General features: G+C 41.6%; 2 protein-coding genes across 4 annotated transcripts in view; one reads left to right on the top strand and one right to left on the bottom strand.

Annotated features, from left to right (window-relative positions):
• ALDH1L2 (aldehyde dehydrogenase 1 family member L2) overlaps positions 1–7,817 on the top strand; it is a 56,252-nt gene extending 48,435 nt beyond the window's left edge. The window contains exons 22-23 of the mRNA XM_082664972.1: positions 993–1,192; positions 3,223–7,817. Of these exons, the coding sequence (XP_082521098.1) occupies positions 993–1,192; positions 3,223–3,278 (256 nt within the window). The 3' untranslated portion in view covers positions 3,279–7,817. The remainder of the gene's footprint in view (positions 1–992; positions 1,193–3,222) is intronic.
• Positions 7,818–9,008: 1,191 nt separating this feature from the next.
• On the bottom strand, positions 9,009–19,848 carry NOPCHAP1 (NOP protein chaperone 1). 3 transcript variants are annotated; one of them, XM_082666784.1, is made up of 5 exons: positions 19,694–19,848; positions 17,977–18,063; positions 15,772–15,908; positions 13,667–13,916; positions 9,009–12,290 (listed from the first exon to the last, which is right to left on the bottom strand). In XM_082666784.1, the coding sequence occupies exons 1-4, from the start codon at positions 19,806–19,808 to the stop codon at positions 13,683–13,685; spliced, it is 573 nt and encodes a 190-aa protein (XP_082522910.1). In that variant the 5' UTR covers positions 19,809–19,848; the 3' UTR covers positions 9,009–12,290; positions 13,667–13,682. The 3 variants fall into 3 exon arrangements, with proteins under 3 accessions (XP_082522910.1, XP_082522909.1, XP_082522911.1); XM_082666785.1 differs by lacking the exon at positions 9,009–12,290 and adding an exon at positions 15,169–15,339 and having other exon boundaries at positions 13,781–13,916; XM_082666783.1 differs by having other exon boundaries at positions 9,009–13,916.
• Between the last annotated feature and the right edge of the window lie 762 nt (positions 19,849–20,610).

Raw genomic sequence — 20,610 nt, 5'->3', positions numbered from 1 at the left:
TTAGTATGATACTCATAAAGATGAGATACTCACACTATGGCAGGCATGTTGGAACTGGACCCAACTGAGAGAAGAGCAGGTTCACACCTGCACTTACTTGGTGTGTACACATACTGAGTCAAAAGGCAGGGAAGTCACCAGACCCATTTAAGGATGATTTACTACCCTTTTATTGGATTGGCATATTAACTGCGTTCACTCTCACGTGATGGTGCAACACCCTAGTATACAGAAAAGCAAGATGTTATCCCTGCCCTCGGGGGGGTTCCAGTCTAGTTGGAGGGTGAACACCAAATACACGAAAAGGTAAACCAAAATACTGAATTGGAGGAATATGCGCCACCCTATTATAGCTAACTTTCATTGAGCATTTCCTGTGCTTCAGACACTATTAGCTCATTTAATCCTCATGACAAGAAGACAGGTGCTATTATTATTATTTCCATTTTTTCACAAGAATAAACAAAAGCAGGGGAGATGAAATGATTCACCCAAGGTCACCCAGGCAGTCTGGCTGTGGAGCCTTCTCACCGGGCCACTACACTACACTGCCTAAACAGTGGCACTGGTGGGATCTGGGAAGGCTTCAGGATGAGGCATCGAGTGAATGAGCCTTGAAATGTGCATGTAAAATCTGAATAGATGGAGGGACACGGCAGGTGCTCTGAGAATATGTCTGTAAATGGAGCTCAAGGGAGAGGAAAACATGGGGTAATCATGAAGGAGAAGCAATGAAGAAGGCTGAAAAGATGACTTCAGATTTTAAAAGGTGTTTCATGATATATGTGAAAAATATAATACTAGAGTTGTAATATTTCATTGGGAGTTTCTTTTGGTGTAAGCCTGGAATATTTCATTTATAAAAATGTAAGCACATTGGCAGTAATGTTTTCCTGTTTCTAGCACGGAGGGGAAAAACATTAGAACAGAAAATGAAAGTGTTTTGCTTTTGCATTTAATGAGGTTTTATGTCTTCTAAAAACATCTTGCAGGGACATCGATGGAGTGTTGCAGCGAGCAAATAATACAGAGTATGGCTTGGCCTCAGGGGTTTTTACGAGAGACATAAATAAAGCTATGTATGTGAGTGAAAAGCTAGACGCAGGAACTGTTTTCATTAACACCTACAACAAGACGGATGTGGCAGCCCCTTTTGGTGGAGTTAAGCAGTCTGGCTTTGGAAAAGACTTAGGTATGAATATGCCTTACCTTTCTACTGCACATCACAGAACAGTCCGCTTCATGCTTCCTGCAACACTCTTGTATTGCTTTAAAGGGCATTTCCTACATGGCAGTTGGATCTGGGCTTTCAAGGGTACTCATTTTTTTCAAAGTTAAACATTTTTATTGAACATAACGTAAATATAGAAAAGTACTCAAATTGTGTGGAAAAGTGTTTCCTTTTAAAAAAGAAGATTCGTGTTGAAAAGAAAACCCTGACAATATCTTTTAGCTAAAATATGTTAGGTTTGTTTTTTTTTTTAACCTGACATTCAGCATGAACTTGGTTTAGACGTCATGGGACCAAGTGGAACCAAGAAAGGAAAATGGGTAGAAGGCAATAACCGGCTAGCCCCAAGAATAAATCCTGTCTCTGAGCCACCTGGCAGTCTTTCAGAGACAACATTGAAACTGGCAGAGTATTCTGGGCATCTGGGAGCTCAGATTGAGAGTCTGCAGAGAGCCCAAAATGTAATTCACCGTGGGCAGTAACACTATCACATTTCCAGTTACAGCTTACTTTGAACACTAAATATGTACCAGGCCCTATTCTGATACTCTACCTGTAATAGCACGAGCAGTCCTCACAGTAGCCATGGGAGTGTAGGTGCCATTATTATCTTTATTTTACAGATGGGAAAAATGGGGCTCAGAGATTTGGGGTAACTTGCCCAAAGTCAGCCAGACAGCCACTGGCAAAAAGAATGCAAAGCCAGACAGTTGGCTATGCAGCCCATGTTCTCACGCCCCATAGTCAGTCTGGCAGGTTGTTTCAAAAATTGAAATGCTTGTGATTTACTGCAATTACAGTCTGCTAACATAAATTGGGTTAATTTGGGGTATTTTTACATTTTCTCTTTCGTGAAGACTTTTGGCAGTGTATTTGCAACAATAAAAGTGGCTCTCGTTTTAAATTCCATTGAGTTGAAGGTAAAGTCTTTTTTTTTTTTTTCATGTCTTCAATCTGGCTTTCATCCCTGGATCCAAAACACATGGGGAGATTTTCTTAGGGAAATTATTTTTATAAAGTGAGACAACAGTGTTCCACTTGTCTTTTGATAGAGAATGATCGACACACTTCATGTCTGTTTTATTATAAAACAGTAGACTTTGTCTAACAGTTTCTTCCTAATTTGAAACTCCCTCAGCCCAATGGTTCCCAGGTGCACATTGGATTAGAATCACCTGGGAGCTTTAAAAAAAAAAAGGAAAGATGCTGATCTAATTGGTCTGGGGTAGGACCTGGGATCAGGAAATTTAAAAGCTCCCTAAGGTGATTCTAATTTAACATTAAGAAGCCTGGGTTTAGTCAACTTCCAGAATCATATACTCATTAGTTTCACCTGTGGTATTCATGCCCTTTAACTGTTGTAGAAATCAATGATTGTGGTAGCTCAAAATAGGAACAGAATAGAAGCAGAAAGGCAGACCTATTTATTTTTTCCTGGATATGCCCCTGTGTCTCTAACATACTATGTAAGTCAGGAAAACTGCCTTTCCCTTAACTTTAAAATAAGATGAGACCAAATGATCTCAAACTTTCTTTGCTCTATTCTGCTTCATTTAATGTAATCAGAAGGACAGTATCCTGATCACTTCTGTTCAGCCTAAACGGGCAAGGAATAGACGTGGAGATTTGTCATCAAGCTGGGAAATAAAGGAAGGGTTTGGGGTAAAAGTGATAAGCCGACACTCTTGTCCTTAGAAGGCCTGGTAGCTGGTCTAAACCCTCGCTCCTCAAACTGTGCCCCACAAGCCTCAGCATCATCGGGGAGTGGTTAGAAACATATCATCTCGGGGCCTCTGCCGGACCTAATCCAATCAGAATTTACAGTGTCACAAGATCTGCAGGTGATTCACATGAAATTGAAAGTGTGAGAAGCACTGCCTCAGCCCCATTCTATTCGCTTAGTGACTGATATGCCTGCACCTGTGTCCAAGATCTGGCGATATCACATCCACCTGTGAACGTGGTCCATCGGCTGCTTTTCTCTTCCCTAGGTGAGGAAGCTCTAAACGAATACCTCAAAACCAAGACCGTGACGCTGGAATATTAGAGCAGTGCCGTCATCAGGAACCCCGCTCAGACAGCACCGCTCCGCAGCTCTCCACGCTGAAGAAGCCGGGCTGTGCTGAGGAAGGAGGTGTCAGCCACCAGCCGAAAAAAACCACAAGGACCACAAAGAGGGTCGGGCCACGTGTCTAAGCATTTACACATGTTCCTGAGTATTTTCTAATACCCCTTTTATACCTTAAAATGATGTGTAGTTGTTGGGTTTTGACTATGTCATATACCACACATATTTCTAAAATATCAACTGCTTTTGTTCCCCACCAAGACTAACCTTGTCATGGTTGTTCATCTTGCAGACGTCAATATCATGCAGTTATAGTACAGAAAGTGCATTGTTAGGAGCCCTTGTATAGTATGTACAGGTTTTAACCTCTGAACCAGGCATATGGGGTTGTTAAAAAGATTTTCTGTAATTTTGCTCTCAAGGAACAGTATATCCTCTAAGGAATGTGAAGGAAGTTTTTTTTTTTTTTCCTTTTTGGAAATAAGATACATCTTTGTGCCTTTGATGTTCTATTTTTCAACCCACTGTGATGAGTGACCAACCCAGAAACGGTTCTTGAGTACCTACCAAGTACGAGGTACTATATCATGTCCTGAGGAGTATACAAAATTTAATGACATGATCTTTGGCCCCAAATAGTTTAAATTCTAGTCAGTAGCTTTTAAAGTGGACTTTATAGTATGATGTATTATAAAGTAAATAGCTTTTGGAGGCTGATCTTGGTTCATACCATACCATCTTACTATCTATGTGACTTTGGGAAACTTATGCAACTTCTCAGAGCCTCAGTCTCCTTATATGTAAAATGGGGACAGTAGTGCCTCCCTCGGAAGCCTTAGAATGAGGATTCAATGCAATAATCTTAGTACAGCACCTTGCACTGGGCTTTGTTTGTGGTAAATCCTCAAATACTCAATAAAAGTTAAGTGCTTTCCCCGTCACTATTTTAAAAATATAGTGAGATATATTAGTTCAATGAATTAATTTCCCTACAGCCCTTTCCAGTAGTCATCAATTCCTATGCTGCTTTTCTCCTCCATTGTCTGACCCAGCACCTGATACAGCAGCACTGGAAAATACCATGTAGTGAAAAATGGTACAAGGAAAAGGGTGCTTTTCTTTCTACAGCTCATGCGTCCTTCTAGGACATTTGGTTTCCCATTCTCCTACCAATTGGTTCTGCTGCCCACTAGCTGGGTGATCTTGGGCAAATTAGTTACCTAATATCTCAAAGCCCAGATTTGGCATCTATAACACAGGGATAAAGTCCCTGTCTCATTAGGTGTTGTAAGGATCCGGCGGGATAATATACATAACGCACTCAACAAGGTGTCTGGACCATTCTCTGTGCTCAAGAAAGAGGAATTATTACAACCCGTGTAGTACTCACGTAATTGCTCATGTCAGACAAGAGTAGGTGGGTAGATTCTAACCATCCATGTATGACTAGAAGAAGGTGAGATCCTGAATTGAAGAGCCTTTGGCAGGTGGTCAGAGCAATTAATTTCCATGAATCCTCCTTTTAAAGTAAAATTTCAGTAAACATCTCTATCTCATTGGCTTTGAAGAAGCCCTTAGGGATTACTTGTTACTTCGGAAACTCGGGCAGCTTAACGTCAGAAGAATGTAGGGAATCAGTAATCAATAAACAACAATAACAAAAATCAGGGGCAGAAACCATTCAATAGGAAGAATATCAGGTATGATCCTGGATGATCAACAGAGCAAATTTTGCCTGTAAGTATTTTGTATTGTACCACAGCTCATTCAGAGCTCGGCACAGGTGAAATTCTAAATGTGGACCCAGCTGGGTCCAAACTGACAGTTCATATTTGAATAAAATGACAATGTTCTTAATAGAAAGGAACCACTTTTTAAATGCAGTGTTTTAACTGATTTCATGTGATTTAAAGTATCAGTTTACCAGATATTTTAATGATAGATGAAATGGCCAACAAAAACCTGGCCATTTCTTCTAGAATGACTTTTACCCTCTAATATTACTCTCAGTAGCAGTGCTTTTAATAGTTTTTGGGCCATAAACCTCTTTGAGAATCTGATAAAAGCTAGATCTCCTCTGTCCCAAATTCACACGTACACACCTAGTTCTGCAAATATCTTCAAGAGATTCACAGACCTCCTAAAACCCACGCTTGACCTCCAGATTAAGAACTCCCTTTTCCCATAGCGAGTTCTAAAGTTCTCAGCGGCTTGAGTTTTTATATCCGCCTGCTGACCAGAATCAAAGGCTCCATGGAATTTATAAAATTACCAGTGAATCTGAATTGGAACGTTGACGATGCACAGCCTACTAGGTGATTTAATTAACACACCGAGTAATTAATTTATCACCATTTCTTCAGATCACTGATTTTGCTAAAGGACAAAGCTGTGATCTGTCCCTCAAACTGGGGAGTTGGGGAGGTGTAGACCCTTTTAAAAGTTGTTTTCCTTCCAAGTCCACTTCCTGGTGCCTTTGCTAAAGCAGCCCCCAGCCCCCACCCACCCCCCTAGTCTTTTGCTCAAATACACCCTCCCTGGCCTCTCCTACCCCCCAACTTGGTTGTCAGTGTCTCTCCTCTATCCTCTCACTTGTCTGGAACATAGTACTTACCACTTGGTGCTGGAATTACTGGTCTTCCTAATTAGATATGAGCACCCCTCCCCCACCCCCAGGATTGGCATCTATCAATAACAACAGCTATCATTTATTGAGGGGCTGCTGTGCGCTAGTCACTATGCTAAGCCAACTTAATCTTCACAACATCTGAAAAGATGAATAAATCAAGGTGCTCTTTTTCCTGGCTCCACCACTACCAAGAGGTTATCGCCAGACTCTTGACTGGCCTTCCCGATTCCTCCCTGTGTGGCTCTCTTCAAAGCTTGAGTCAGATGGTGTCACTCCTCTGCTCAAAACCTTCTAATGGCCCCCATTTCACTTAGAATAAAGTCCAGTGTACTTACTGTGCAAAGTCCTATCAGTTCTGTTCCCAGCTACCTCTAACTTCATCTCCTATCAACTACCCTCTCATTCTCTTTAGCCACCCTGGCTGCCTTGATGTTCCTCCAACTGATCAAGCACACTCCTACCTCAGGGCCTTTGCACTTACTGCTCTTTCTTCTTAGTGGTGTGCTGGTAGATATTTAACAAGTGGCTCTCTGAAAGGAAAAGAAAACTCTGGTTTGTAGCATTTGCTGATTTCTGTGTACAGATGCTCTCACCAAGGCGGATTTCAAGCTACCAACTTGACTTCACTGAACACAGAGTTGGGATGAGATGTGTGTAATTAGAACAAGTGTGGGCCAGCGCCAGCACACCACTTCCTCTTCTTCAAACTCTTTCCCCACACACCACCCTCAGCTGGTGGCTGCCTTACTTCCTCCAAGTCTCTGCTCAAACATCATCTTAGTAGAGATCCATTTGCTGACCACTCTTCCTAAAATAGCACATAGATCCCCACATTCACACCTCATCTGTCCTCATTCTTTAGTCTCCTTCTCCTGCATTATTGTTGTAGCACTTACCACCACCTGGCGCAGTTATTATCATCGATTTCTTCCCATTAGAATGTAAGCTTCGTGAACAGGTGCTTCTTTCATTCAAGGACTTATCTCCAGTGTCTAACACGTAGGAGGAGCTCAATAAATATTTGCTTTCAAATGAAAGAGGTTAAGAAACCTGCCCAGATCACACAGCTATTCAGTGGCAGAACAGGCACTCAAGCAATGAAACTGGTAGTCTTAACCAAGCTAAGATGCTGTTACTGCCGATGCCTGAATCAGGCCCTCAGTAATGAATAGTAGGCAAATGTTAAATATTTGTCAAAGTAAAAAGCTAAGTAGAGTGAACATTAACTGCAAGAGCTTTTGTGGAAATGACTAGAGACAGGGCAAGGAACTAAACTGGTTCCCCCATACCTCCCTTCTAAGACAATAGAAGCTATCAAGGGAAACCTGGGCTATAAGTAGATTATCAGACATGAGACATGATGGACAGGGTGGATTACTATTATTATACCCATTATGCAAATAACACCCAAGCAGATTTTTTAAATGATTAATACCTAATTTTGTAAAAATAATAAAATGGGAAGGTAAGATTCAACCATAAACTCTCCACAAATAACCACAGATGATATTTGAGATGTTCCAGATTTTTTCTATGAATACACTTTTTTTAGAACTAGTGTAATACTGTACATAACTTTACCTGCTTTTTTCAATTAACAATATGTAAGCATCTTTCTATGTCAATAAACATACCTCTGCATATGTTCAGTGGCTTTAATTCAACTTGTTCTCTAATGTTGGACATTTGTATTTGCTTTCTATTTTAAATGTCAGTCAATCTTAGATAGAAATTTGTGAACAAAACTGTTATTTGCTTAATTAGAATAAATTCCTAGAGGTGGAATCTGATTAAAAGGATATAGCAATCTGTAATCTTACCAACAGTTTCTCCAAAGTTTTGCCACCACTGTGCATTATTCTTTTTAAAAAAAATTTAATTAATTTATTGATTTATTTTTGGCTGCATTGGGTCTTTGTTGCTGCACGCGGGCTTTCTCTAGTTGCGGTGAGCTGGGACTACTCTTTGTTGTGGTGTGCGCGGGCTTCTCATTGCAGTGGCTTCTCTCTTGTTGAGGAGAACCGGCTCTAGGCGCACGGGCTTCAGTAGTTGTGGCATGCAGGCTTCAGTAGTTGTGGCTCGCAGGCTCTAGAGCGCAGGCTCAGTAGTTGTGGCACACGGGCTTCGTTGCTCCGCGGCATGTGGGATCTTCCCGGACCAGGGCTCGAACCCGTGTCCCCTGCACTGGCAGGCAGATTGTGAACCACTGCGCCACCAGGGAAGCCATGTGCATTATTCTTACAGCATCATAATACCTCACACTTACCAAACACTGTTCTAAGCACATGATGAGTATTAACTCATTAATTTCTTACTGAAACCTCATAAGGGAGATACTCTTATCCCCGTTTTACAGATGGAAAGTGGCTGGGCTGGGATCGATCCAGCTTCAGAACCCATGCTTGAGGCATAGTGACTGGTAGGCCCACAATGGCAGGATGTGGCTGACTGAACTTAAAAGTTGGCTCCACCAGTTACCTATTGTAAGGCTCTAAAAAAATTTGCTTAGTGTCTCCCTTCCACTTTTTTTTTTCTTAAATCTGTGAAGTAGGTACAAGAGAATATCTCAAAAGATGGTGGCCTTTTTTTTTTTTTTAACAAAAAGGAAATTTATTGTGTCACAAAACAAGAAATCCAGTGATAGTCTGGTCTACAGTTATTTGATGCAGTAATTCAGTGATGTTCCTTGCTTCTCTTTGCTATCCTTGACGTGCCGACTGTACCCTCAAGAGCTGGCTCCATTTATGGCCACTAGGCCAGAGTTCCAGGAATCATATCCAGTCACAAGATATCCATGTTCCAAAAGAAAGCAGCCATCCTTTCATGTACCTCTTTTTTAGAATGAGAAATCTTCTTTCCAAAAGCCTACTAACAAGACTTGGCTTGTGCCTCTTTGGGAAGGTTGTCACATGCCCATCCCCAAGCCAATCACTGGCAAGGATCTTCCATGAACATATGGTGAGGAATCAACCACAAAGATTCCACCATTAAACTTCTGGGAAAAGTCTACCAATCAAAAGATAGTAAACCTGTCTTTCTTTCCTCAGGACTGTGAACCACTGATGTTTAAGATGTATTACTTTATTGGCATCAAGAGGAAAAAAAAGTTTCACGAACATTTATCGTACATTCCGAGTGAAAGGCACCATGCCAGGCACTGAGGAAAATACAAATGGAAGACTCAACCTCTTTACTTGTCTTTCCTACCACAGTAGTGGACTCAGGCACAGGAATACGAGCTACTCTGCAAGGCAGTTTGTTTTATAAGTACCATATTTGATGCACAGTTAAAGTATTAGGAGAATAGATAGAGGAGATTCATTAAGAATATTTTTGCTTCAAAGACCATTACACCTAATTTTCTGATTTATGACTGTCAAAGAGCCATAGAAAGATAATACACAAGGTTGAAGAGAACATTTCATCAGCCTTAGCAGGAACAGAATTGTTCTCCAAATGGCGGCCATCACCTCACACCAAAGCATCAGGCAGAGAACCCACAGGGTCAGACCGACCAAAGCACAATGGTGATTTAATTTCCAAGAGACTGTAGAGCACACTGCTTACAAACAAAACAGCTTTTTAATTAAGGTATAACATACATAAAGTGCACCGATGTTAAATGTATAACTCGAGAAATTTTTGTGTGTGAGTGGCAGTAACTCTTAAACATAAAACACTCAGAATAGTGGCTGACACATAAAAAGGGCTCAGTTAAGTACTAGCTGTTGTTTGATCTGCCACTTTGAGAGGTAAAAAATACAACATTGGTTTCATTTGCATTTCTTTGAGAAATGGGACCGAACATTTTTTTCCTGTGAATTACCTGTTCAAGTCCTAAGGCCTTTTCACTATTGAAATACTAGTCTTTTTTTTTTTTACTAATTTGAAAGAGCCCATTATATAACACTCACTCTTGCCTTACAATGAGATTATTTTTCCCAATTTGTCCCTTGACTTTTAAATTTCTTTGCCACCCACTAGTTTTAAATATTTATGAATTTTATGCTTTCTTTTTTTTTAAATAATTCTACATTTTTTTTTCAATTTTATTTATTTTTTTTGGCTGCATTGGGTCTTCATTGCTGTGCACGGGCTTTCTCTAGTTAAGCTGAGTGGAGGGCTACTCTTCGTAGCAGTGCACAGGCTTCTCATTGCAGTGGCTTCTCTTGTTGTGGAGCACGGACTCTAAGCATACAGGTTTTAGTAGCTGCAGCGCGTGGGCTCAGTAGTTGTGGCTCACAGGCTTAGCAGCTCTGCAACATGTGGTAACTTCCTGGACCAGGGATTGAACCTGTGTCCCCTGCATTGGCAGACGGATTCTTAACCACTGTGCCACTAGGGAAGTCCCTACATTTTTTGGTTTGAGGGCGTGCACCATTTTACATTCCCACCAGCAATTCACAAGGATTCCAATTTCTCCACATCCTAGTCAACAGTTGCTATTTTCTGTTTTGTTTATTTTTATAATAGCCATCCCAATGGATGTGGTAGTATCTCATTGTGGTTTTTATTTGCATTTCTCTAATGTCAATGATATAAAAGCACATCTTTTCATGTGCTTATTGGACATTTGTATTTCTTCTCTGGAGAAATGTCTATTCAAGTCCTTTGCCCATTTTTAAACTGGGTTTTTTGATGAGTTGTGGGAGTTCTTTATATATTCTGGATGTTAACCCCTTATCAGAGATATGATTTACATGATATAAACATTCTTAAATGATACACTAATTTAAAAGGGGGTGGCGGGGTGGGATGAACTGGGAGATTGGGATTGACATATATACACTAATATGTATAAAATGGATAACTAATAAGAACCTGCCGTACAAAAAATAAACAAATAAAATAAAATTCAACAACAACCAAAAAAGGGCTAGAGGGGACTTACTTCCCTGGCGCTCCAGTGGTTAAGACTCTGCACTCCCAATGCAGGGGGCCTGGGTTCAATCCCTGGTTGGGGAACTAAGATCCCGCATGCCGCACAGTATAGCCATGTTCCAGACAAAGTCACCAGCCTTGTGGAAATTCCATTCTAGTTCATATTTCAGAGCCCCCAAAACTCCAGGCTTTAGTTTAGTGGTATCATTCACTGGGAGGATGAAAACAGGGGATGATCTCTTTTTTTTTTTTTTTTTTTTTTTAGGGGATGATCTGAAGAGGAAGAAATTGAGTTCCATTCACAGTCTAGTTCAGATGGCAGCCGAATGAATACTCAGTAATGGAAGACTTTAGGGAAACAGTTTCAAAAGCCAAATTGCAGAGGGCTGAAAAGTTAGGAGTTTAAGCAGATGGTATAGACTACTCTAAAGCAGCTTTGGGACAAATGACGGAAACAGATGGGATGGTTGGGGTGTGACAGAATGAGAGGTCTTGGTAGGTCAAGTGAAGTAATATGTTGCCACGAGAGCGTGGTGGAAGTATTCCTGGGATCCGGTGGGTAAAGTGAAGTCAAGAGGACCTAAGACCTAGACCAGTGATTCTCAAACTTGACTCTATGCTCTTTTCCTTTGTAATTTCAAGCTTTGATGTTCTGCTTTAAAAAAAAAAAAAAAAAACTTTGCCCAACTATGTTATTAAATATTCACCTATATTTTAGTATGAAACTTATAATTTCTTTATATTTAAACCTTTAAGACATACATAATTTATCTTAGTATCCAACTCTGTTTAAAAACAGCCATCCCTGACTCTGTTTATTAAATAATTCAACCATTTTACACTTACTTAAAACGACATCCCTATCACATATTAAATTTTTGTTTTTCCTTTTCCTCCTATGTCATAAGAATGTCCAGAGGAACTGAATTTAGTTGACTTCTTTAACTGTATAGAATACCTAGTTGAATTATAGGAGAAGGTCATGGCAGGAGAGAAATATAATTCTACACACTAGTATATATTTCTAGACTGACTAGTCTCTTTCACTGACCATCAGACTATTTCTACTAGGCTTTGTATTTCCGGTGAAGGTACACTTTCATATCCACATGGATACCATGGCTTAAAATGCCCTGTACATCCTCAATATACCTGTAAATTCATTTATCTACATCATTCGGTGCCTACTGTGTACCATGCACCAAGCTAAGGAGTGAACCAGACAAATGCAACTCTTCCCACAATGTGGCATAAATATTATCTAGTAGAAGACAATCCTTAAATAGTCACACCAATAATTCATCACACCTGTGTTTGGTGCTACAAAGTACAGCATAATACCCTTTGCAGCTGAGAAGTCTCCTTTCCAGATCTGTTCACTTCTGCATACTTTGAGTGCACAGCCAACTTCCAATTCCCAATGAAAAATACCAGAAGGAACTTGGAGAATTATCTTCAGAGTATTTACAAGATGTCGTAGGCTAATGAGAGGAGTAGGGAAAAACAGTTAAAACAAACCCCTATAATATTAGGCAACAAAGTCCCATCAGCTCAATGCGCTTGGAGACAGTCCTTTAAATTCTCAGGTCTATATCCTGAGCAAAGCCAGTCCCATGGCAGATGAGATCCCAAACAAGTTAAATAAGATCAAGAATGTGGCAGAAAGGCAACTCCAATGCAGGATCATTTTGTCTTTTGAAAGAGAAAACCTGTTACTACCTTTTTATGTACTGTGCCCTATTTTCCTGGGGTGTCCCTATTCTCTACAATTAATAGGTTTCAAAACTGTGGGCAACTGGGAGGAATAATTTTAATAGCTGAAACAAACAAAAAAATTCCTTTATGAGAAAAAGAAAAAACAAAACCAAAAAAACCACAAATTTTTCCAACCGGCAAATTCTACATGCATTGAGAGGCTACAGAGTCACTGACAGTGATTAAACCACAGAGCACCAGTTTTCCAGCACAAACTGGAAAGGATTTTTTTTAAATTAAAGTAGATATGTCTGAGGGCATCTAAATATAAGTAATTCTTTTCTTTGTAAAAAATTTCTCCCTCGGGGTGGGATAGGGAGCGTGGAAGGGAGACGCGAGAGGGAGGGGATATGGGTATATATGTATACATATAGCTGATTCACTTTGTTATAGAGCAGAAACTAATACAACATTGTGAAGAAACTATACTCCAATAAAGATGTTAAAAAGTTCCCCCTCACTGGACCCATTTTGATGGTAACAAATAAATGTGACTTTATAATAACCTAAAAAAAAACCCAACCTAGGTTGTTTTATCCAAGAGGCCAATTTTTTTTTTTTTTTTTTTGCAGTACACGGGCCTCTCACTGTTGTGGCCTCTCCCGTTGCGGAGCACAGGCTCTGGACGCGCAGGCTCAGCGGCCAAGGCTCACGGGCCCAGCTGCTCCGCGCATGTGGGATCTTCCCAGACCAGGGCATGAACCTGTGTCCTCTGCCTCAGCAGGAGGACTCTCAACCACTGTGCCACCAGGGAAGCCCCAAGAGGCCAATTTAAAACAAAAACAAATGGGTAACTTGTATTTTTACTTTAAAATAAGTTTGAGATTTCTGAAGTCTATGCTGATGAAAGAAGATGCCAACAAATTCACTCACCATACATAAAGTTAAGCTTTCTAAACTAAATCTCTTTAGCATGAGATCAAAAACAGTCTGCTCTTAGAAGATGCCCAAATGCTATCTCTTCCAACTCTTTAAAAGCCAGCTTCTGTTTCTCCAAGAAGCAAAATACATTCAATATTGCAAAAAAGCACCACAGGTATCTGAAATGCAAAATAACCGGCAAGCCACATTCTTTTTCACAGAATTAGCAGGCATCTATCACCTGTTTCTCAGATTGTTTATTTCCCTGTTTCTTTTTTTTCACTGGCAGGATGGTCCAGAACCTCTATTTTGCCTTTTCCATCTTCTGAATGAGGAAGCTTAATGGTATCGATGGTAACTTCACCTTCAGAAGAGGTGCTATCATCTTCATCCTCAAATTCTGAACTGTCCTCTGAACAGTCTTGTGAATTCTCTTCTGAACTGTCCTCTTCTTTTGAATCAGACTGATTCATCTCAAACAAGGCCACATCCTGCAAAACACCACCATGTGGGAAATTTATTTCAGGGCAGTTCCCTAAAAAGTTACAGTAACAACTTTGGGAAGGGACCAACCTTTGGCCCAAGAGGCACGCAGGACAGAAAACATTCTTTTTTTTGGCTGTGCCACGTGGCTTGCAAGATCTTAGTTCCTTGACCAGGGCTCAAACCCAGGCCCTCAGCATTGAAAGCATGGGGCCCCAACCCCTGGACCGCCAGGGAATTCCCCCGGACAAGAAAAGTTCTTAATACAATATGGCACTATTATTCTTTCAGTTGCCAGAGTCCACCATAATGATTTATATTTACTGCAAGTCTAAAAAGTCCCCCACAACCGAATTCTATATATCCTGATTATATTCAACACAATTCACTCAACAAATATTAACAAGTATCAACATGAACCAGGTACCACACTAGTGGCTCAACAACAACAAAATCCTGGCCTTTGTGGAACTTATGTTTTTGAGGAGGAGTTGGCAAATCACGGCCTGCAGGGCAGACCCAGCCCACTGCCTGTTTTCGTGCAGCTCTGAGCTAAGAATGGTTTTTACACTTTTCAGTGGTAGAAAAAGCTAATCAAAAGAGTAATATTTCATGAAACATGAAAATTATATGAAATTCAAATTTCGGTGTCCATAAATAAAGCTTATAAAACTTGCCTATTCATTACATATCACCTGCAGCTGCTTAGATAGCGAAATGGCAGAAATGAGTAGTCACAACGGACACAGTAGGGCCCACAAAGCCTAATGTATTCACTATCTGGCCCCCAACAGAAAATGTTTGCTGACTTCTGTTCTAGTTGGGAAAGAAAGACAATAAACAATTACACAGAAAGCATAGTGTAGGGCAGTGAAAATTTAAAAAAATAAAAGCTAATAATAGAGCCACCGAGAAGGCCTCTCAAGGTGACAAGTGATGAGAGATGGAAGGAGTCAAGACGCAGGAATCTGGGGAGGGGCATTCTGCAAGGAGGGAAAAGGCCCGGAGCAAGGAGATGGAGACTGCAGTGCAGTCACTGAGGGTCCTTGGTGGGAGACAAGGTCAACAGAGAGCTGGAGGCAGGATCACACAGGCCCACGGAGGACTCTGAATTAATTAGAAACGTGACGGCAAGCCCCCTGGTTCCCAAACTGCAGGCCACACACACTGGGTGAAGAACAGACTCTGGGAAGAAAGGGTGGAAGCAGGAAGACTGGTTGGGAAATGACCCGGATAATCCAGAGGGGAGACCGTAATCACCTAGAGAAAGGGTGGTGGATGCCGTGTGGAAATGGCTGGATTTGGGATGTGTTCTGGAGGTAGAGCTGCCAGATCTGCTGATGAATCCGATATGATTCTCAACAATGGTGTCAGCGCTGTCCAGACACGAGTGTCATACAGGGAATTCCAGTGTAGAAATAAGATATGAGCCTAAATTGAGAGACAGTTTTCACGTGTGGCTTATGTGATCAGTTATTCTGTTATACACATCATTTACTTTTGCATTCTCAATGAATCAGACTATGATTACCTCTTTTGGGCCTTAGATGGGAAAATAAGAAAAAAATCCAGTTAGAACACTTAGTAAATAAATGCTTCAAGATAACAAATGTACTATTTGACTTGAAAAAGGCCTTCCTATGATGCTGAATTACTAAATTCCTAAACTTCACCCAGGGAAGCTTACTGACCTATGAGATCCTTAATCATCAAATGACCGAGTATCTATGCAGTACTGGAAACATGAGCTGACTTTGAAAGAAGGAAAAAAACACGCAGAATTAAAATTTTAAAGTTCTCTTTTTCAGGTGACGAGGCATACTGGTAATTTTACATTATGAAATGAAAACAAAGCATAGTTACCATTTGTATAACTTTTCCGACAGTCTCGTCAATATTTTCAATATTGAAATGACTAGGTGGTGCAGCTGCCATTTCTTTCCTTAGCTTTTCGTTTGCCTGAGCCATCTGTGGGAGAAAGCTCTGTACTTGGTCCAATACTAAGGAGGGAAAATATAGTTTATCAATATTTATGTTAGTATTTGGCCAAACTTCAAATTTTTAAATCCAGAATTTCCTGTAAAAACACTTCTAAATTTGACAGGAATAACAATAATTATAATAAAATCTTTCAAGTTCCTTCCATTTTACAAACTCCCATCCTCTCCTGAATTCTTAAAACGGTAGGACTACACAATTCTGCAATTATTTCTCAATGTTTTGTGTTTCTCATATATGCCCAGGACTGGAAATTCCTAGAAGGCTGGCATTCCACAAACAGTAACTGAATAAGTCGGCAGCAGGACTTAATAGTTAAATGCACGAGGCCCCGAGGCTTTGGGGTCACACCGACGATGATAATAGAACCCCAGTACCACCTCTTACTATCTGGGTTATCTTGGGCATGTTAATGAAGCAATGGCTGTTTTCACCTGCCCAACATCTGTTCCCCTTTCTTCTGATAATGTAACGATGACTTGCCTTTTAAGCTCTGTCACTCTTAGTCAGTCTTGCCCCTACCCCATTCATGCCGACGTGTTCCACAACCTTGGCCACTATGATTTGGTTTAACGACACTGTGATCTGTCAGGCCAATCAGAGATCACCCTGGGACTCTGGTTGGAACTGTTGAGAGAAATATCCCTTCTTTCCAAGTAAATGACTAAGTGAGCTGCTGAATGTAAGCCTGGAGCTGCTGATAAACTGGCCCACCTGCCACCCGTCCTGGACGAGCTTGTTCTAGATGAAGTCAACACCTAGGAAAGCAGAACTAAGAGATACAGAGCAGAAGATCCTGGATGATGCCAAGCACCTGGATGCAGATGTACCTGAAATCACTGGGGTATTTTTCCCCAACAAAATGAGCCAACATCGTTTGGCTGAAGGCAATGTGAACTGGGTTTCAGTCATTTACAACCCCAGAAGTCTAACTAATATGTTTAGTTTAATCAATCAAAACCTGTTTACTCACCTGTAAAACAGGGATGATAACTGAAAGGCACTATGGTAAGCACAGGGGAGTCAATAAACAAGGAATTTCTAATTTCTTTAGCTCTAAAAAGAGGCCCGGCACATAACTATGCACATCATGGGCTCTCAGAACTCCTTAAGTCACTGACACAACCACAGAACAGCTGACTGAAATGTCCAGAGTACGGAAGAAGAGAAGAAAGTCGAGGTGAAGGTCAAGAAATGGCCTTTAATTGTGAAACAGGACGGCTGGAGGGATTCCAGATGGCATACCCAACTTGGAGAAGAGTTTGGCAATTTTTTCTTTATTAAAGAATACTTTTCATATGACCCACAAGTTCCACTCAGAGATATGTACCCCCCCCAAAATAAAAACCTATGTCCACACAAAAGCTTGGCTTTGAACGGGGAGCCGCCATGCAGGCATTTTAGCTCTTGTAGATTTAGTGCATACTATAGTTAAGTTCCCCTCTCGGAATACTCATCATTTCTTAGTTTATAGACGTGATAACTTCATGCATCATTTACATTGTTTTTACTACTCCTTGTCTTTCTTCTTTTTTTTTTTTAAACATTCAGAGTGAATTACACAGCACCTGAGTATTACATGAATGCTACCTGAACAAAGTCTGAGTGGTCTATAGCGTGCAGTACAGCAATATGACACAGTAATTAATGAAGAGAACTAGCCCTGTTATGAGTAACATTTACTATTTAAGTAATTATGTCCAATTTAATGGGATCTGATAGTGTTTTCCCACACATGAATACTGAATTCGGGACTCAGTAACCTCTAGAAAAATTTCCCATGGAGAGTAACAATAATTGGTTTTGATTTCCAAAACTCCATCCCACAAGGATTTTTTCTGGGCAAGGTTACCCTCTTAAAGCAGGGGAATAATGTATTATCCCTGTGCACTGAATTCACAACATAATTCCCAAGTAAGACTTGCTCGGCTTCACCCTCTGTGGTTTGATATCTGACAACAAAGGCAGATACTGTCCCATCAAATAAGCGTTTAATTAGGCAGAATTTCACATCACAGAGGGTTCTTGAGAGAGAGAGAAAGGAAGAGAGAGAGAGGGAAGAGTACTTACGGGAACTCCTCTCTATTCGAACTGTTTGAAGAGTGGAATTCTTTCTGGAATTAGGCTTGGAGTTGATGAGCAACCTGTCCCATATACCTGCAAACACACACACTTCATTTACTATAGCGTAAAGAAACAGGAGCCCATCAGCAAACTTTCCAAGACCACCCTCAAGCCCTCAGGTTTTGACCATTTGTTTCTCACTTCCCAACACATTTTTTAAAAAAAGAAGAACTCCAAGTTCCATTACAACATTTTAGTTCTGCACACAGATCTCCCCTTTCTTAAATCTGTCTCCTACATCTCTGCGTTACCCATGCCAGGTAATAAAAGAACACTGAACTGCACCTTTCTGGGTCAGAAACCCATCAATAACAAATGTGGGTCGGCAATGACAGAACACAAGAAGCAATACAAAGTACCATAAGGGTTAAGTGAAGCCAGAAATTGTTTACCAGCTGCATTATATCGGACAAATTACCTAAGCTTTCTGAGCATGAATTTCTTCATTTATAAAACATGCCTGCCAGATTAGTTCCCCCTCAGTAAAGATGTCCAACCTAGACAGAACAGCTCTTTAAACCTCCCCACTCCCAACTCCATCTATTCAGCCTTACATTCACAACTCCTCAAATCAACCCCACTCTCCAGCTCATCAGAGCTCAGAGAACAGGACTTGTCTTTCAAAACCCAAGGCTTTGCGCACCGTGTTTCCAAATTTTTTTTCGAAAATCTCTTCACTCTGGTGTAAAAATCCCGTTCACCCTCAGAGCAGCAGCTCAACATTCCTTGCTTACTACCTTAGACCTGGCAATTGGACTAGTGCAAAGAGCACGGGCTCTGGAGCCACGCTGACTGGATTCAAATCTCAACTTTGCCACTTCCCAGCCACACCATCTCCAGCAAGTTACTCATCTGTGTGATACACCAGGTCTCAGTTTCCTCATCTATAAATGGCGATAACAAAGCCTTCTACACAGGGTGGTTGTGAGGCTTAAATTAGTGAATTAATTCCTGGGTCAAAGCAGGCACTAAGAAAGCTTCGGCTATTATTATGACAACTTCTCTGGATGCTCTGGATTCTCATAGAATGTTTTCTTCAAAATAGTATTTAAGGAGAATATGCCCAAGACTTTTAGGTGTATTCTTCTTAGAAAAAAAAAAAAGAAAAACAAATTCTATAGATACTACTACTTCTATTTTCCCAATGTAAAAACTGAGGCGTTGGGAATGTAAACAACTCTCCTAAAGTTCCATAGCGAATAACTCGTGGGGCTGGGATTCGAATCCTTGCTTTTTAATTCTCTATTATGGTGTCTGAAATCCTGTGCGGATTTCCTGTACCCGTCTTCCTCTAGAGAGAGGCACTAAGGGTGGCTCTGTGGGCATCTGCCGAGGAAGGGTGGTTAATACTCATCCGCTCCCCTTACCAGTCAACTGCTGGGACCCAGAGCCGACCATAAGGCCGTCCCCTTAGGGCAGGTGTCTTGCTGTGGCGCACACCAGTGGGCACTCACCGCGGTGCAGGATACAGGAACCACGCCCAGGCCCGAGGCCGGGTGCGCGCCCCCAGCCGCCCGGTCCCACACCGAGTCCTGCGGCCACCCCGGGGGTCCCTCGGTGGGGCCGGGCCTGGGCAGGGAGCCGACGACCGGTCCCCGGCTGCTCCGGCAGCGCGACCCCTGCCGCACGTGCGCGCCCCACGCCGCCGCCACCCGCCCGTCACCTCCGCGGCCGCCGCTGCCCGCCGTCAGCAGCTCCCTGGACACCGAGACCCCGGAGCCGTCCCGGGTAAACGAGGAACAGCTCGCGTCGGGCTGGGATTCGCCGTGGGCCTCCATGCTGCTCGCCCGTCTTCAGAGCAGCCCCTCCAGGTCCGGATGCCGGAAAAAGGCTGGGGAAGGGGGCGGGGCCAGGACTACAATTAGAGGAAAGTCAGAGGGGCGGGGCGAGGGCGGGGCGAGGGTGGCCTGCGGCGAGGGCGGCCCCTAGCGGAGTGAGTAGGCCATTCCTATCGTGGGAAAAGGAAGGAGGAGGGTCTGGGGACCCTGTGATTGGATGAAAGAGCTGGCAAGCCTGGCTTTTTAGCTAAACCTGAAGAGCGCACGGTAAGGCTGCCTTCCTTTTCTTTTTTTTTTTTGTTTTTAATTGTGGTTAAAAAAAAACACATAACACAGAACGTACCATCTTAACTGTTTTTAGGGGTACAGTTCAGAAGTGTTAACTCTACATTCTTATGTAACAGATCTGTAGAATTTTTTGCAAAACTGAAACTCTATATCCATTGAGCAACCTCCCCATTTCTCCCTGACAATCACCATTTTTTATTTTATTTTATTATTATTTTTTTTGCGGTACGCGGGCCTCTCACTGTTGTGGCCTCTCCCCTCTCAACCACAGCGCCACCAGGGAAACCCTGACAATCACCATTTTAACTTCTGTTTCTATGAGTTTAACTATTTCAGATACTTCATATAAGTGGAATCATACAATATTTGTCTTTTCGCAACTGGCAGATTTCACTTAGTATAATGTTCTCAAAGTTTATCCACGCTGTGGCAAGTAATAGTATTCCCTTCTTTTTAAAAGCTGAATAGGGGCTTCCCTGGTGGCGCAGTGGTTGAGAGTCCGCCAGCCGATGGA

The sequence above is a fragment of the Grampus griseus genome (genome assembly GCF_964374135.1).
Source record: "Grampus griseus genome assembly, chromosome: 11".
Classification (NCBI taxonomy): domain Eukaryota; kingdom Metazoa; phylum Chordata; class Mammalia; order Artiodactyla; family Delphinidae; genus Grampus; species Grampus griseus.
Note: the sequence above shows the minus strand (reverse complement) of the source record. Positions and strands in the feature narration are given on the sequence as shown.